We start from the raw sequence: 16960 nt of genomic DNA, 5'->3' as shown, positions 1-16960 counted from the left end.
GACTTGTAAGTGTTTTACTTACCTCCTAATCTAACCTTTACTTACCTCCCCCAGGAACTGTTGATTTTTGCAGTGTCCACTTTGAAAATAGCCTATTGCCATTTTTACAAAGACTGTACATGATATTGTTTTCATTCAACGTTCCAAGTATCTAAGTGAAGTACCGTACATTTAAAGTGTTTGATGTAAATCTTGAACCTGTGGTTCTTAAAATAAACTAAGAAAATATATTTTTCTATATAAAAACCTATTGGCCTGGAGTAAGTCTTTGAGTGTGTGTTCCTCATTTATTGCCTGTGTGTGTACAACAAATGCTTAATACTACCCTCTGATAAGCCTACTGCTCGACCACACTACCACAAAATAGAGCATTAGAATTATCTACTTTTGCCACTATCTTACCTCTAAGGGGAACCCTTGGACTCTATGCACACTATTTCTTACTCTGAAATAGTGCATACAGAGCCAACTTCCTACAGTGTGTTTGTGGTATTTTAATGCGTGAACATAGACACAGGAATCTGTGTGTATGTGGTATTTTGATTCATGAGCCCAGACACAGCAATTTATGTGTATATGGTATGTTAATGCGTGAACCTAGAAACGGAAATCTATGTGTATTTAGCATTTCAATGTCTGAACCTAGACAGAGGAATGTATGTGGTATTTTGATACTGTGAACCTAGACACAGCAATCTGTATGTTGTATTTTAATGCGGGAACTTAGACACAGGAATCTGCATATATGTGGTATTTTGATACACATGGACCAGGCATCTCTTAAATTAAAGTTAGTTTTCTTCTTAATGAAAGGAGAAGCTGAGAATCTACAGCATGAGCTCAGCTGAATGTCAAAGGATTCACTGACAGGGTTAACCGGTCCAAACACTCGTTGAAAAGCATCGGGCTCAATGAGAAGTCCTGAGGTATCCCCTGCTTTAGTGTTTTTAGGGGACGTGGTATGGTTTGTCCCACGTCTGAAAAGAACGGGTGAAACCTTTCCAGAGACAGACCACCGGCCTCCACCTCCGCAAGCCAGTGTACAAGCGTCTGATGGGAGACAGTGTCAAATGCTGCTGACAAATCTAACAAGATCAAGGGGTGGCCCAGCCCTGATCTAATAAGATCCTCATGGATTCGGACACTTCTAGCAGTGCTATTGCAGTCCTAGGCATGGCCAGGAGTCGGATTGGGATGACTGAAGCAGATTGAAGTGCTCCAGATATCCAGTGATGGGTGACAACTTCCTTCTCCAGCATGTTGGGAACGCAGGCAGAGGGTGGGACTCAGACTGGTTGGCTGTGTGCGGGATGGGCTGGGGGAGGTGACGGAGTGCGCGGGATGGGGAGGGGCACGCAAGAGAGAGCAGGAAACACATGCATTCTCATGGCACGCTAGACGTAAAAAAGCTGGTCCCTGAATATAGGCAGTGAATGAATACAAGTCATCGGATCAAAATACGAGGAGGAAGGTAAACTTCAGAGGCGGAGAAACAAGGAATAGAGAAGAAGACCACGAGTCAGAAGCAGGAAATATGACAGACAAGAAAGCCATCCAATCAGGAGCAAGGGACTGATCCAAAGTAACTATGCATAGACCTTAATGTACTGTTACAGGAAGGAGAAATTAAAGTTTCAAAGACAATTCTGAACACAACCACTAGGTGGCGGAGTAATGCAGAGCATGGAACTCTAGACCAGGTTTAACTTCAAACATACAGTGCTGGTGTCCCACACGAGGCCCTTTCCCCTGCACTGGAAGGGGTGCCTGTGGCTGAAAGTGGATGCTCAGAGCCACCAATCCGGACTTTCCAGAACTGAAAAGGGCAATGGCCAAGGAAGGTCAAGGCTTCCCTCCTCGATGGGGATAAAACTGGGGGATTAGGTGTTCTAGCCCCTGAGTAAGGACAACAGGTTCTGGAGAAGGAGGAGATTATCCTGTTTAGAGGCCTGGACCTGGGGGTGCTGCAGATTGTAAGGCCCTGCATCAGCCCTGGGCCACCACTCCAGGAGACAGGCCTAGCTGGGAGTACAGCATCTGTACCTGGGATGGTGCAGATTGTAAGACCCTGCATCAGCCCTGGGCCAAGTACAGGCATCTGTACCTGGGATGGTGCAGATTGTAAGACCCTGCAGCAGCCCTGGGCCGGCACTCCACAAGACAGGCCTAGCTGTGGGTCATGTACAGGATCTGTATCTGGGTGGTGATGCAGATTTTAAGACCCTGCAGCAGCCCTGGGCCAGGACTCAAGGTAGCCCAGACTTGGGGGTGGGAGGCCAGGCTGGTTAGCCCCATGCGGTCTGAATGTTCCAATAGATGCTCTGGTCACTGGTCTGCAGGCTGTTTGCTGCTGTACGCACTAGGGGTTTGGTAGTTTTGGTCCAGGCCACGATCCACTGCGAGTCCTTCATTGGTTGGAGACAAATCTCTAAGAGCCACGTTATAGGAAGCTGGCCCTTTATGTGGTAGGTTAATACTGTGCAAAGGGTCCAGGGGTTCCCCAGTGAGCGACAGGGCTTGCTATGCAATCCCAAAGTGCTCTATTTAGGGGTAGTGTGGTCGTGCAGCCTTAGGCTTAACACAGAGGAGTGCAAAACATCTACAAATATTCACAATAGTCAACAAAAGAGACGCACGATTCAAGAAGGAGAGCCACACCAATTCATAAAAATAGCAAGTATCTTTATACATGTTTAGGCATTAGAGGAATATCATTCAGGTAAGTACGTTTTTAAATAGGAATTATTTTCACTTTAAAAAGTGGACAGTGCAATTTCTGAGTTCTGCAATGTTATCCTATGGGAGGAAAAGTAAGTTCTGCAAACAGGTAGAGCCCAGTGACTTACAGGACCAATCTCCTGGGGTTAAGGTGAGTAGTGGACAAGGTCCAATGCAGCACCCACAGTACACCACCGGCGGCACAAGGGCAGCCAGGTGCAGGGTGCAAAACAGATTCGGGTGACCAATGCGTTTCAATGGAGATTGGTCACTGTGGAAAGAGGCTGCAGGCTCTGGCCAGGAGGCCAGTCGGGCTGAACCAGCAGCGGGGCTCAGGCCTCACAATGCTCGGACACAGGTTGGCACCTTTGGTCCTCTTCTCTAGAGCTCCGGGGTGACGGGTACAGAGGTATCTTCTAATGTCGGGTTTTTGTGACCGGAGCGGACGCAGTAGAGGGGGCTGCGTGTAGAGGCTGCAGGAATTATTGAGGAGGTCAGGGGTGGTAGAACCACAACAGACTCGGACTCTGGAGGGCTGGGGAACCTTGTTGCCACCGGTGGTCCACTTCAACTCGAGTTGGAGACAGTGGGTGCAGTGGTGACTTCAGGTGTTGGGTTTTGGCAGCTCTGGAGGCTTCAGAGTCCATTCTTTGGAGTTTGCTGGAGAACAGACTTGCTGTTCACAGGAGGTACGAGTCTTTTTCAATGGCAGGCAGTCCCCCCATGTTTCTCGAGTCCCAGCTGCAAGAAGAGTCTACTATGGTGCAGATTTCAACAAGGTCGGCGGGGTCGGTACCAGCTCAGCTGCTTCTTTTCTCTTCTGCTGTTGCGGCTCTTCGGTGTCCTTGGGCTTCTTATGTCACCCGGATCTCCTCCTCTGGTGCCACGGGCTCCCCTAAATAATTAATTTAGGGGTGTTACGGTGAGTGTAGGGTAGCAGTCAGTGGGCTACTCACCCTTGCGGTCACTACAGCCCCGCTATAGGACCATGTCCTGTGGGAAGTGGGCATAGCCCTGCCCCAGAATTCCTAAATCTGCCAACACCAAGATGGCAGATTCTAAAATGTAGTGTCCACACCAGGCAGCGCACATTAGGGGTGAGACTGACCTGAGGGGTGGACACACCTCTCTGCATACTACAATTCTTGCCTCTCCAGGTGCCAAATGGACCCTGGGGCCAGTGGCGTGTCGGCATTGTCCATGTGAGGTATGGCAAGGGTGATGAGCTTCTTTGAAGCTTTCCGCCTTGGGAAGGAGATCTGCAGGTCATCCTGTTAGGTGGGGGTGTTCCAGAGCAGGATTTGTAGCTGACTGCCGGAGAGCAAAGGCTCTCATCCTAAGGAGGTCAGACTCGTGTCTGGTGGTGGCAGGCTTGGTCAAACTAGTCAGCAAGCACACCAAAGGCTGGTAGGTTTTCTGGGGGCACCTCTAAGGTGCCCTCTGGGTGCATGAATTGATAAACCCATCACTGGAATCAGTGCGCGCTTATCAACACAAGATGTTTGATACCAAACATCCCAATCTTCAGTGAAGCCATCATGTAGCTGGGGAACTCGTATTGACCCGTGTCCAGCACATGCATTTAAAATGGCTTCCCTGTTCACTTGATATGTTTAAGAATCAACAAGACATGGCAGGGGCACTTATAATATAATGCAGCCTGCCTTAGGTCTGTCAGGCCTGCTATAGAGGTGACTTACATACATTGCATGCAGTGTTGTGGGACATGTCACAGAGGCTGCGTGCCATGTTGTGTTTTCACTTTTGTCTCCACCAAGACACGCAGACTGCAGTGGCAGACTGTCGTGTGCTTGGTGAGGGGTCCCTTATGGTGGCACAATTTGTGCTGCAGCCCTTAGGGATACTCTTTAGTACCCCAGGCACTAGGTACCATGTAATAGGGACTTACAGAGCATGCTAAATGATTTGCCAGTTGCAGAAACAACTGTGCCGTTTTGGAAAAGAGCTCTGGAACTGGTTGGCAGGAACCCAGTGCCCTTTCAGTCAAAATCACATCATGTACCAGGCAAAATGTGTGTTGGGTTGGGGATAGTAACCATGTCAAAAAGAGGCACTTTCCTACCCACGTTCTATTGTTAATTCAGCCTTCATCTTCACCATCTGTTGGGTGGGTGACATCCATGAGGAAGATGAGGAGCTGGGTGCTGGACTGAGTGGATCTTGCTGGACCTCACCTCCAGTAGAGCAGACGGTTGAATACCCCGACCCTTCTTCCCATGAGAAGATAACATCTGCCTGCTGTGACTTCAGCCTCGCTGAGAACAGCATCAGGCATTTCATGCCTCACCCCTGTAGGCAATGTGCCACAGGTAAAAAGGAAATGGGTTGAGCCAGGAGGTCCAGGACCAAGAACATTCTGCTATTTTCTATATGGCTTGGGCCGTGGTGTCTCCCCAGTTGAAACGGGAGAGGAGCCATCACTGGGCAGGGTGGGACTCTGGATGGAACAGGGCAACTAGTCTAGAAGGTCCTTTGGGCACCCTGTGCACCATCTCAACTGTGAAAAATACAGATAGTCCTGTGGCACCTGTGTTGGGAACCAGCTTTGTATATAAAACTGAGTGCGCAGCTCTTCTGCACTCTCTGGTAGGCCGGTGATCCGAATATTATTTCTTCTTGCACTTTCCTTCCCATCCTCTGTCCTGTTTTCAAGCACGGTAACCTGCAGGCAGCAGCTTTTCTGTGTTTTCAGGAGCTGCCAAGGCAGCTGGTCGCAGGACTGGTAGTGTCAGTTTTGCTTCAGTAACTGTTTGACTAGTTTGACTGATCCGCAGAAAGAAGGCCCAGTTCCAGAGTACGATGTCCATCTTGAGTTTGGCAGCTTCTCTGGTATCATTTGCAGCACTCAGTATGGGGTCTAGTTTCTTCATCTGTGCTGTCGTTATTCTCAAGGTTTAACTTTTCCATCCCTTTGGTACTATGGGCAGCTGCTCCAGTTTTACATGGTTTGACTGACGCTCGATGTGCCATTTTGGGTTCCCCGATGCTGCCAGTCACTTACACGCAGGTACGTTTGTTGATCCAAGGGCACTCCACATAGTTTGCTGTATGAGTGAATCAAGCAGAGGCACCTAATGGCTAGCCATGCGCTCCAAAGGCTCGTGTCACTTGCTGGCTTTCTGTCTCCTCACTAGAAAGACCCAGTTTACTGCTAGGATTGTTGGCTTTCAGGTCTTAGGAAAAGCTCACATTGATTTCAATCTTGAGGAATTCAACTAATGGTCATCGTATCCATCTTATTTTCGCACATCAGAGTCTGCTCGTACTTACGATTACGGTACTATTTAAGAGTTACCAAGATAGTTCCCACTCTTTAGGCCGACGTACCATGCGCTGGTTTGATGTTCCCACTTATGGATTACCATCCCTAAAGTATGTTCTTTTCCCTCTCTTTCTGGGTCAGTAAAGTTCCATATTTGTACACTGGTACTAGTGAGCTAGAGTGAAGCCTCACACTCTGGTACTAGTGTGCAAGGGCGAAATCTCGCACTCTGGTACTAGGGAGCTAAAGTGAAGCCTCCCCTCTGGTACTAGTGAACTAGAATGAAGACTCACACATTGGTACTAGGGAGCTAGAGTGAAGCTTCGCACTCTGGTACTAGTGACCTAGAGTGAAGCCTCGTACACTGGTACTAGTGAGCTAGAGTGAAGCCTCGCACCCTGGTACTAGTGAGCTACAGTGAAGCCTCACACTCTGGTACTAGTGAGCAAGGGCGAAGACTCGTACTCCGGTACTACTGAGATAACGAGTGAAGCCTCGTACACTCATACTAGTGACCTAGAGTGAAGCCTCATACACTGGTGCTAGTGATGTAGAGCGAAGCCTCGTACACTGATACTAGTGGTGTAGAGTGAAGCCTCGCACGCTGGTACTAGTGAGATAGAGCGAAGCCTCGTACACTCGTACTAGTGACCTAGAGTGAAGTCTTGTACACTGGTGCTAGTGATGTAGAGCGAAGCCTCGCACGCTGGTACTAGTGAGATAGAGCGAAGCCTCGCACGCTGGTACTAGTGAGATACAGTGAAGCCTCACACTCTGGTACTAGTGAGCAAGGGCGAAGACTCGTACTCCGGTACGAGTGAGATAACGAGTGAAGCCTCGTACACTCATACTAGTGACCTAGAGTGAAGCCTCATACACTGGTGCTAGTGATGTAGAGCGAAGCCTCGTACACTGATACTAGTGGTGTAGAGTGAAGCCTCGCACGCTGGTACTAGTGAGATAGAGTGAAGCCTCGTACACTCGTACTAGTGATGTAGAGCGAAGCCTAGTACGCGGGTACTAGTGAGCTAGAGTGAAGCCTCGTACACAGGTGCTAGTGACCTAGAGCGAAGCCCCGTACACTGATACTAGTGACATAAAGCGAAGACTCGTACTCTGGTACTAGTGACGTAGAACGAAGCATTGTACACTCATACTAGTGACCTAGAGTGAAGCCTCGTACACTGGTGCTAGTGATGGATGCAGAGCGAAGCCTTGTACACTGATACTAGTGGTGTAGAGCGAAGCCTCGCACACTGGTACTAGTGAGATAGAGTGAAGCCTCGTACACTCGTACTAGTGATGTAGAGTGAAGCCTTGTACACTGATACTAGTGGTGTAGAGCAAAGCCGCGCACGCTGGTACTAGTGAGATAGAGTGAAGCCTCGCACGCTGGTACTAGTGAGATAGAGTGAAGCCTCGTACACTCGTACTAGTGATGTAGAGTGAAGCCTCGTCCACTGATACTAGTGGTGTAGAGCGAAGCCTCGCACGCTGGTACTAGTGAGATAGAGTGAAGCCTTGCACGCTGGTACTAGTGAGATAGAGTGAAGCCTTGCACGCTGGTACTAGTGAGATAGAGTGAAGCCTCGTACACTGATACTAGTGGTGTAGAGCGAAGCCTTGCACGCTGGTACTAGTGAGATAGAGCGAAGCCTTGCACGCTGGTACTAGTGATGTAGAGCGAAGCCTCGTACACTGATACTAGTGGTGTAGAGCGAAGCCTTGCACGCTGGTACTAGTGAGATAGAGTGAAGCCTCGTACACTCGTACTAGTGGTGTAGAGCGAAGCCTCGCACGCTGGTAATAGTGAGATAGATCGAAGCCTCGCACGCTGGTACTAGTGAGATAGAGCGAAGCCTCGTACACTGGTGATAGTGATGTAGAGCGAAGCCTTGCACGCTGGTACTAGTGAGATAGAGTGAAGCCTTGTACACTCGTACTAGTGACCTAGAGTGAAGCCTCGTACACTGATTCTAGTGGTGTAGAGCGAAGCCTCGCACACTGGTACTAGTGAGATAGATCGAAGCCTCGCACGCTGGTACTAGTGAGATAGAGTGAAGCGTCGTACACTGGTGATAGTGATGTAGAGCGAAGCCTCGTACACGGATACTAGTGATGTAGAGCGAAGGCTCGCACGCTGGTACTAGTGAGATAGAGCGAAGCCTTGCACGCTGGTACTAGTGAGATAGAGCGAAGCCTCGCACGCTGGTACTAGTGAGATAGAGCGAAGCCTCGCACGCTGGTACTAGTGAGATAGAGCGAAGCCTCGCACGCTGGTACTAGTGAGATAGAGCGAAGCCTCGCACGCTGGTACTAGTGAGATAGAGCGAAGCCTCGCACGCTGGTACTAGTGAGATAGAGCGAAGCCTCGCACGCTGGTACTAGTGAGATAGAGCGAAGCCTCGTACACTGGTGCTAATGATGTAGAGCAAAGCCTCGTACACTGATACTAGTGGTGTAGAGCGAAGCCTCGCACGCTGGTACTAGTGAGATAGAGTGAAGCCTTGTACACTCGTACTAGTGACCTAAATTGAAGCCTCGTACACTCGTACTATTGACCTAGAGCGAAGCTTCGCAGACTACAAGGGCAAATGATAACAGTGCACTGAGACAGCTGGAGCACATTTAAATCTGACGTTAAAGTGAACTTAATAGTAAGTATTCCAACGTGAAAAAACATCGCTATGTCAACGAACGTGACCGTTCAGCCAGATGTTGTGAGGAATCAGCCTTGAGGAAGGTTAATTCTCTAATAACAGAGAAAGCAGCTTGAGTTGGAACAAACTAATCATTAATCCTGTCTGGGTAACACCTTAAGTCGCTTATATTCTGTGATAACTGCCCTAAAGTTTACTGTCTCTGCTTCACCTGACGTGAGTCGTGGCCGCTCCCCACACTCAACAATGGTAATAAACAGCATATTGCACTCTGCAGACACTATTTGAAGGGTTATTGCACGCCTGCGATCGTGCAGATTGTCACCACAGTCTGCGGTGATCACAGCACCTGTGGTACCTCACCCTCCGAAGAGCGGTAAGGGTCCAAAATACAATGCAGTTTAAACAAAGTTCATGGTTGAAATATGGATCAACTGTGAATGTCAGAAATCAACAAATAAACCCACAGATGGGAGGGACCTTTTAATCTTATTAAATAAGAGACAATCTCCCGAGTTTAAATGATCGATCAGTGGGAAGAAAGTTTAACCGGACGACGATCGGTGGTGCACCAAAGGACTTTGTTTCAGTGGGCGACAGCCTTTGTAATTTATTGAGTGGCAGGTTGATTTGTATAGCGCACTAATCACCCAAGAGGGTTTCCAGGCGCTTAGACAGGTGTGTGGTCATTAAGGTGCCTACATGAAGAGCCAGGTCGTCAACTTGCTGAGGACCTCGAGAGCTGAGGCGGAGGCTCTGATGTGCTGAGGGAGCTAGTCCTGGGTCAGTGAAGACGCTCTGGTTCCCACCGTAAACTCGGCTCTCACCAACAGACCTGGACTGCAACAAGTGAGGAGGCCAGTATTTCAGTAGCGGTCGGTCATTTTAGCAGAAAGAGTTGCGAACATGCACACGCACTCACACGCATTCACACACACACACGTTCACACACACACACATCCATTCACAACACTCAAGGGTAAATAATAATCAAACATACACGCAAGCACGAAACATTAAGAAAAATAAAAAACACATTTACATGCGCAGATCTGCCTCGGAGGTCCCAGGACAGTGGGGACTGCTGCCGCCTCCTACCTTGAGTGGGATGGGGTGAGTGAGACAGCTGACCGCACCTCACTCTGCGACAAGGTCACTGATTGACACTCAGCCCTGAGGCAATCAGTGGCAGCTCCCTGGTCATGAGGCAGAGATCCTCCAAGTGCTTTACCAGCTGAAAAGTTCACACCCATGGGAGCGGTGACTTCTTCAGTCCGGCAGTCTACGCATTTAGCGGCTGGCCTGGTCTTGGATGCTGACCTGAACATAAGGAGTGTCTGTCAGGCTGGTCTTCACACATCCTGACAGACACTCTACTTGTTGGGCAACAGATGGGTGGATGTGACCCGTCCACCGGTTACGACTGGAGCGGCTGCGGAATTTCTTCTATAATCTACTTACGGAATAGCCACACCAGGGGTCAAAGGCATATATCCCACAAACAACACACAATATGTTGACAAATGCACATTGGTGAGTCGGATCACACTTACAATGTAGCCGCACTGGCGGTGGAAGGCATATATTTCACATATACGTCAACACATGATACGATGAAAGATGCACATGAGAGAGCCAGGTCGATCTTACCATTCAGCCATACTCGGGGTCAAAGGTCTATATCCCACATATAGACGACACATTGAAAGATGCACATCCGGAAGCTGGGTCATACTTACAATGTAGCCGCACTGCGGGTCGAAGGCGTAGGTCCCGCAGGTGTACAGGTGGGTGCGGTTCACAAACTCCAGGATCCGGATGTAGTTGTGACACTCGGCCTGAAATGGGACAGAAGACACCGCGTGCAGAGTGAGTCTCACATGTGTAAGGAAACACAACAAGAAAACAAAAGCAGCAGCCCCCACAGCTAAGAGGAGACGAGGGATGAGTGTCGGGGACACCAACCCACACAGCCAAAGTGATGGCGAATGCTGACTGACTGAGGGGGCAAGAGCCTGCACTCCCCCTAAAGATGAGGGGGAGTGGAGCTGCCCACACACCCCTAAAAATATGGGAGAGTGAACCAGCCCATACACCCCTCCAGATGAAGGGAAGTGGAGCTGCCCACACACCCCTACAAATATGGGAGAGTGAACCAGCCCATACACCCCTCCAGATGAAGGGAAGTGGAGCAGCCCACAGACCCCTCCAGGTGAGGGGGGGGAGTGGAGCAGGCCACACACCCCTCCAGATATGGGACAGTGGAGGACCCCAAACACCCCTCCAGATATGGGAGAGTAGAGAAGCCCGCACCCCCCCCCCATGAGGGTGCAAGAGCCCAAACATCCCTCCAGATGAGAGGGAGTGGAGCAGCTTACAAACCCCTCCAGAGAAGGGGGAGTAGAGAAGCCCAAACACCCCTCCAGATGAGGAGGCTGGAGAGCACCCACCCACAAAAGATAGAGGCAGATAAAAGGTTGAGAAGGGATCCAGGAGCATGTAGAGGATGGGCAGGTATGCGTAGGAGAGGGGCACGTAATGGTAGGTGTAGACAAGGGGACAGGGGCTGGTAGAGGTGGGAGTAGGCTGGGACAGGGCAGGTATGGATAGTGGCAGGTAGGGACAGTTGGGGGGGAGGCATAAATCTCTCAGCAGACAGGGGCAGTAGACTCACCTCCATGGGTCTGAAGCCATCAGGGCACCCTCGCTGCAGGCAGATCTAGCACATGAAGATGGCACATGCCCCATGCAGAAGGCTTCACCAAAGACTATGCCATTGTTGGCGCCCACCGGTGCATCCCACAGCACAGGTGAAGCCATGGGGTGCCAGTCGAGAACCCCATGAATCAGAAGGAAGGAGAGGCAGTGAGGAGGCACGAGGAGACGTAGGTCAGGAGAAGAGGTGAGAATGCAGGAGGTAAGATGTAGAGGAGGAAGGGAGCAGGGGTAGGTTTGGTGGGCATGGAATGAGAATGGGGCAGGGCAAGAGGTGAGAGCGCAGGAATAGAGAAGAAAGGTAGAAGTAGGGTTTAGGGGCATGGGTTTTAAAGCTATATACAAAGGCTGAGAGAGACAAGGGTGCGGGTCAGAGGAGGGAGACATGGAGGGGGAGACCAAGAGGAGTAAAGGGGACACCAGGGGTGGGGGAGGGATAAAGAGGACAGGAGGGGGCAGGGGAGGGGGTGAAGAAACAAAAGACCACCTACCGGTTTCTTCCCCTTGTTCGTACAAGACGTCATATGATCCTCTGGCACCTTCCATTGGATCTGCAAAAGAGCAGACATTAGGGAAAGCGCTGTACACGCAGATGAGTGCCTCGAGGCGCACAATCCAAAAATAGTTTTATGAGAGGTCGTAGAGCCTAGTTAGCCCCAAAGCCATTCCCTGGAACCCAAGTTGTTCCTGCCCCATCTTAAAGACCACCTGTTGGCCCCAAAGCATCCCCTCCATTGCACTGCTGAGGTAGTTTGTGTCTTCCAAAAAGTGGTAAATCTGCAGCTGTACGCAGACTAAAATGTACGAGGGCAATTTACCACCTTCTCACACGGCAGGCAGCTCCCTCGCCCCTCACTTCCTGCTCACTGAAATGAAAGTGTTTACCCTCCGTGGCTAGTGGAAGAAATGAATTAAATATGAGACGTGTTGCTAGGAATTACCCGCTTCACCCCGGGCAGACATGGTCACCCCACCCCACTGCCCCATGCAGTAATCCTCACTACATCACATCTCTGTTGGATCAAACACGCATCTTATAAAGAAGAGGTCCCCCTCTGCAACATAGCGCTTTGCCTGAGCGTTTTCTTGAGTTAGAGCTATTGGCATTGTGAATTCGAACTGGAGTTTTCTTCCCACATAAATTGGTCAAACCTGGCTCATAATTTTGTCTTTTCCTGCCATGTTTTAGGGGTCACTGGCAGCTACTGACATCAGAAATCTGAACAGAAATTGGAAAATAAGGCTGGAAAAGCATCTTCTTTTTATTTTAACAGAATGAAGAGTCTTCTTGCAAGAATTCTTTACTTGTATTTCAAAGAGCAGAGCAGCCTCAGAAGATTTATGGCCCCAATAAAGAAGATAAGCAGTGCCCTGTGCGGGGTGTCCTGAGTGCTGGCAGGGAGGGGCCCTGGAGAGAGAGCGAGAGAGATTCCGCGAGGCAAAGCAAGTTTCACATCATTGCTTGTAGGTTCAGCTACATTCTACAAGAAAGGGCATACTGTGGCTTTCGTAAGCAGTGAGCTAAAGGACCAGGTGTTTCTTTTGTAAAATAAGCTTATGGGAGGAGCCAGAGGTAAATGAGGAGAGCGCTGAAATAAAGCCAAAACAAATGTCAGCGACATGGGAGGAGATGGGAGGAACGGAATGCTGCAATAAAACGCAGGCAGTGAAAGGGGAGTACCAAAGAAATGACTAAAATAGTCCGTCACAGCAACAGATAAAGAAACCAAAGTGGAATAATACAGTAGTTAGTCCCTACTCTGAAACAGAAAAAAGGAGGGAGAAAAAGGCAGAACTGACCACTAGCGAGCAAGGATTTTTAAAGGACACTACATCCAACAAATTAAATTGCTTCAAGCCATAAGAAGTGTACTAAAAGTATACACGAGGCTGAACACTTACGCTCGGCCTAAAAACTACATCAACCCCTAGTGTAACATAATCACATAGCCCTCTCATTATCAACCACTTTCTATAAAGGTCACCTTCTCCAATTTAACGTCCTCTTCCTTTGCTGCCAGATAAGTGATTTTACCCTTTTTCTGTCTTATACATGTTGTATTGTTAACAACGATTGTAGCACTGTGCGAGCCCTCTGCCTGTCGAGACGAGGTCTCGCCCGAGTTAACGTTTAGAATGTTGTGAGCAGAACTGTAACAGTTAATCCTGGTGTTTGTTGAGACAAAGATATTGCATTGTGTTGTGGGGGGAGCGCGCTACTGCTTCAGCCAGCGCGTCACTCCACTGATCGTTACCTTCCCCTGGGGACAAAGTGGGCAGGGTTGGGAGCGCGTCTTGGCTCCTTGCCAGCGGGACAACAGCTGTAGTCCTCTTTCTAGTCCCTTGGGACTGGGCATAGGTGGGCATAAGCGAAGCCACCACACATCTTAAGAACGCAGCGGATGAATTGATTATAAGCCTTTAGCAGCACTCTTCCCGCTAGTGTATATGGCACCTCAATTGCCAAGCACAGTGCCCTAGTGCTTAAGCACCTTTGCTCCCACTATGCCCTGGCACACGGGAATGTGCCCAGGGTTGTAAAATTCCAATCTCAAGCACTGTATAGAGTGGTATAAAGGCGGCTCCCTCCACACATTAACTATCCTTTCGCCTGCTGGGGTGAGCACTAACCCCTTAGTAGTAACCACTACTACCTTACCTGCAGTCTACTCGGCTCTCTGTGGCCCCAGGCTTGTGAATGATGGCTCAATATGATCAAAATGAGGATGACTTGGAATCCTACGGCAAGAATGAACAAGTCTCCCTAGAGGAGAACCTGGTTGAAGCACTAGATAATAGTGTTCAATTGTTGGTAAACAAAGCTTTAGTAAAGACCCTGGGGCCCCTCATCAAACATTTTCAGGGCTTCGACCGACAAAAAGGATGGTTACCTCCCCTCAGTCCTGCGGAGGACTCCCATACTCTGCTTACTAAGCCTGGCAAAGGAAGGCTAGAAGATAGGGGCCATACTGAAGCGTTTGAAAAACAGTCAGAGAAGAGTATGGGTCTAGTGCGTCTCAAATCCTATACGCTATTCCTGATGAATCGCCTGAACACATCGATCTGTCCGATTCAGATTCTCACTCCTGTGGGTACTGTGATCGTGACTAGAATGTAACTCCAGGGCCCAGTAAGCAAAGGCACGTAGAACACCAACTTGAAAGCCATTCCAAGACCCCTAAGGTATTAACATTCAAACCTAAGGAAATCATCCACCCATGTGCGTCCAATTGGACTCAAGACGTTGCAGAGTATGTCCAATGCAATATCAGTAAAGTGTCTTATCAATTCTATTACGGACACAAAGACGGGGATTATCCCACCCGGATTGGGTGATGATGTGTATATATCGACCTGTTTGCATATTTTTAACTGTTACTATATGCTGAAATCCCACGCTGTACGTCAATATGATTGATCACTTTATTCCTCTGGATGGTTTTTACGGCTCGTAATCTTTATTTTCACCAGAAATTATCAAAAAAGTGTATCAAGGTTTCACCTTCAAGCGATGGTGCACTGTTCGATTTTGGATACAGCAAGAGTTTGGTTGCCTTCTTTTGGAGGACGTAGAGATTTTTATCTTCAGTTGGACATGGTTCTACTTCAGAAAGTTTGATGTTCCTTATTATGCCAGCTCTGTTGCAAAGAAAGAGGAAGTTAAAATGAAGGAGGTTGATAGTGATTGACCATGTGATTATGTTACACTAGGAGTCCATGGGTCATGTAGTTTTTTACTTTATATTGTTGAGACTGGCTGCTGTTATTTTACCGAGTAAAGAGAGAGAAGCATAAACCTTGCCTCCGTGTCCTAAATAGAACTGAAAATTCTTATCATGTAAGCTCGAATTTTTTTTATTCTTCTCCTTGAAACCTTGTTAGTCTATTGCTTCTTCCTTGGGCACCGGTTGAGTGTGAACCCCCCACAAAGATCCTGCTGTTACCCAAAGAATACCCAAGGGTACACCCACTGGTCCCATTGCACCTCGAGATCTCTCTGGGCCACATTGACCCCAAGTTCATGGACCCCAGATGTACCCCATTTGATCTCACCATCAGCCAGAACACTGGTCCCAATGTCGCCCATGACACTACCTCCACCCACACTCACCGTCTTCTTCTCATGTGCCACCGAGTCCAACGACAGCGACACAATGGCGTCCTTGGAACCAACGTAAAGCGTTCTTGAGGCGTTGTCCACCTGGAAGATGCTATAGTTGGTGACACCCTCAGCAGAGAATCTCTGTACCAGTTGCTCTACCTCTGCAAGGAAAGCAAATGACAAGCATGAGTAGATGGCCTTACGCACGAGGTAGAGACAGTTAGAACTTTCACAAAGTAGACGCATGGGTACAGAACACTGGGCACACTTTTAGAGCTTCTACTGTTGTACCTCTGTGGTTGAAGAAGCTTGCGCCGCTGCTGGCATTGTACCTCTGTGGTTGAGGGAAGCTTACTCTGTATCTAGTGTTGTACTTCAGTGTTTGAGGGAAGCTTGCCCCTCTACTAGTGTGTTACTTCTGTGTTTGAGGGAAACTTGCGCTGGTGCCAGTGTTGTACCTCTGTGTTTGTGGGAAGCTTGCACAGATGCTAGTGTTGTACCTCTGTGTTTGGAGAAGCTTGCACTGCTACTAGTGTTGTACCTCTGTATTTAAGGGAAGCTTGCGCAGCTGCTAGTGTTGTACCTCTGTGTTTGAGGGAAGCTTGCACTGCCGCTAGCGTTGCACCTCTGTGTTTGTGGGAAGCTTGTACAGCTGCTAGTGTTGTACCTCTGTGGTTGGAGAAGCTTGTACAGCTGCTAGTGTTGTACCTCTGTGGTTGGAGAAGCTTGCACTGCTGCTAGTGTTGTACCTCTGAGTTTGAGGGAAGCTTGCACTGCTGCCAGTGCTGTACCTGCGTCTGAGGGAAGCTTGCGCTGCTGCTAGTGTTCGACCTCTATCTTGGGGAATCTTGTGCCGCTGCTAGTGTTGCACCTGAGTATCTGAGGGAAGGTTGCAGTTAGTGTTACATCTCTGTGCTGGAAGGAAGCTTCCACCTGCTAGTGTTGTTCCTCTATGCTTGAGGGAAACTTGCTCTGCTGACATTGTTGTACCTCTGTGTTTGAGGGAAGCTTACACCGCTGCTAGTGTTGTACCTCTGTGGTTGGAGAAGCTTACACCGCTGCTAGTGTTGTACCTCTGTGGTTGGAGAAGCTTGCACAGTTGCTAGTGTTGTACCTCTGTGGTTGGAGAAGCTTGCACAGTTGCTAGTGTTGTACCTCTGTGGTTGGAGAAGTTTACACCGCTGCTACTGTTGTACCTCTGTATTTGAAGGAAACTTGCACAGTTGCTAGTGTTGTACCTCTGTGTTTGAAGGAAGCTTGTGCTGCTGCTAGTGTTGTACCTGTGTCTGAGGGACGCTTGCTCTGCTGCTAGGGTTGCACCTCTGTTTTTGAGGGAAGCTTGCGCTGCTGCTAGTATTGCACCTCTGTGTTTGAGGGAAGCTTGTTCTGCTGCTAGTGTAGTACCTCTGTGTTTGAAGGAAATCTGCACAGTTGCTAGTGTTGTACCTCTGTGTTTGAAGGAAGCTTGTGCTGCTGCTAGTG

At 49.0% G+C, this 16960-nt stretch overlaps 1 protein-coding gene across 2 annotated transcripts in view; it reads right to left on the bottom strand.

Annotated features, from left to right (window-relative positions):
- SEMA4F (ssemaphorin 4F) overlaps positions 1-16960 on the bottom strand; it is a 132408-nt gene that overhangs the window by 62705 nt on the left and 52743 nt on the right. The window contains exons 2-4 of one of the 2 annotated variants that reach the window (XM_069202859.1): positions 15488-15639; positions 11868-11927; positions 10401-10499 (exon numbers count right to left, since the gene is read on the bottom strand). In XM_069202859.1, coding sequence (XP_069058960.1) covers positions 10401-10499; positions 11868-11927; positions 15488-15639 — 311 coding nt within the window. Of the gene's footprint in view, positions 1-10400; positions 10500-11867; positions 11928-14878; positions 15013-15487; positions 15640-16960 lie in introns of those variants that run through there. The other variant, XM_069202933.1, reaches the window with a different exon arrangement.

Source organism: Pleurodeles waltl, chromosome 1_1 (genome assembly GCF_031143425.1).
Source record: "Pleurodeles waltl isolate 20211129_DDA chromosome 1_1, aPleWal1.hap1.20221129, whole genome shotgun sequence".
Taxonomy (NCBI): Eukaryota; Metazoa; Chordata; class Amphibia; order Caudata; family Salamandridae; genus Pleurodeles; species Pleurodeles waltl.
The sequence above is the reverse complement of the archived record's forward strand: the minus strand, read 5'-3'. Positions and strand labels throughout refer to the sequence as shown.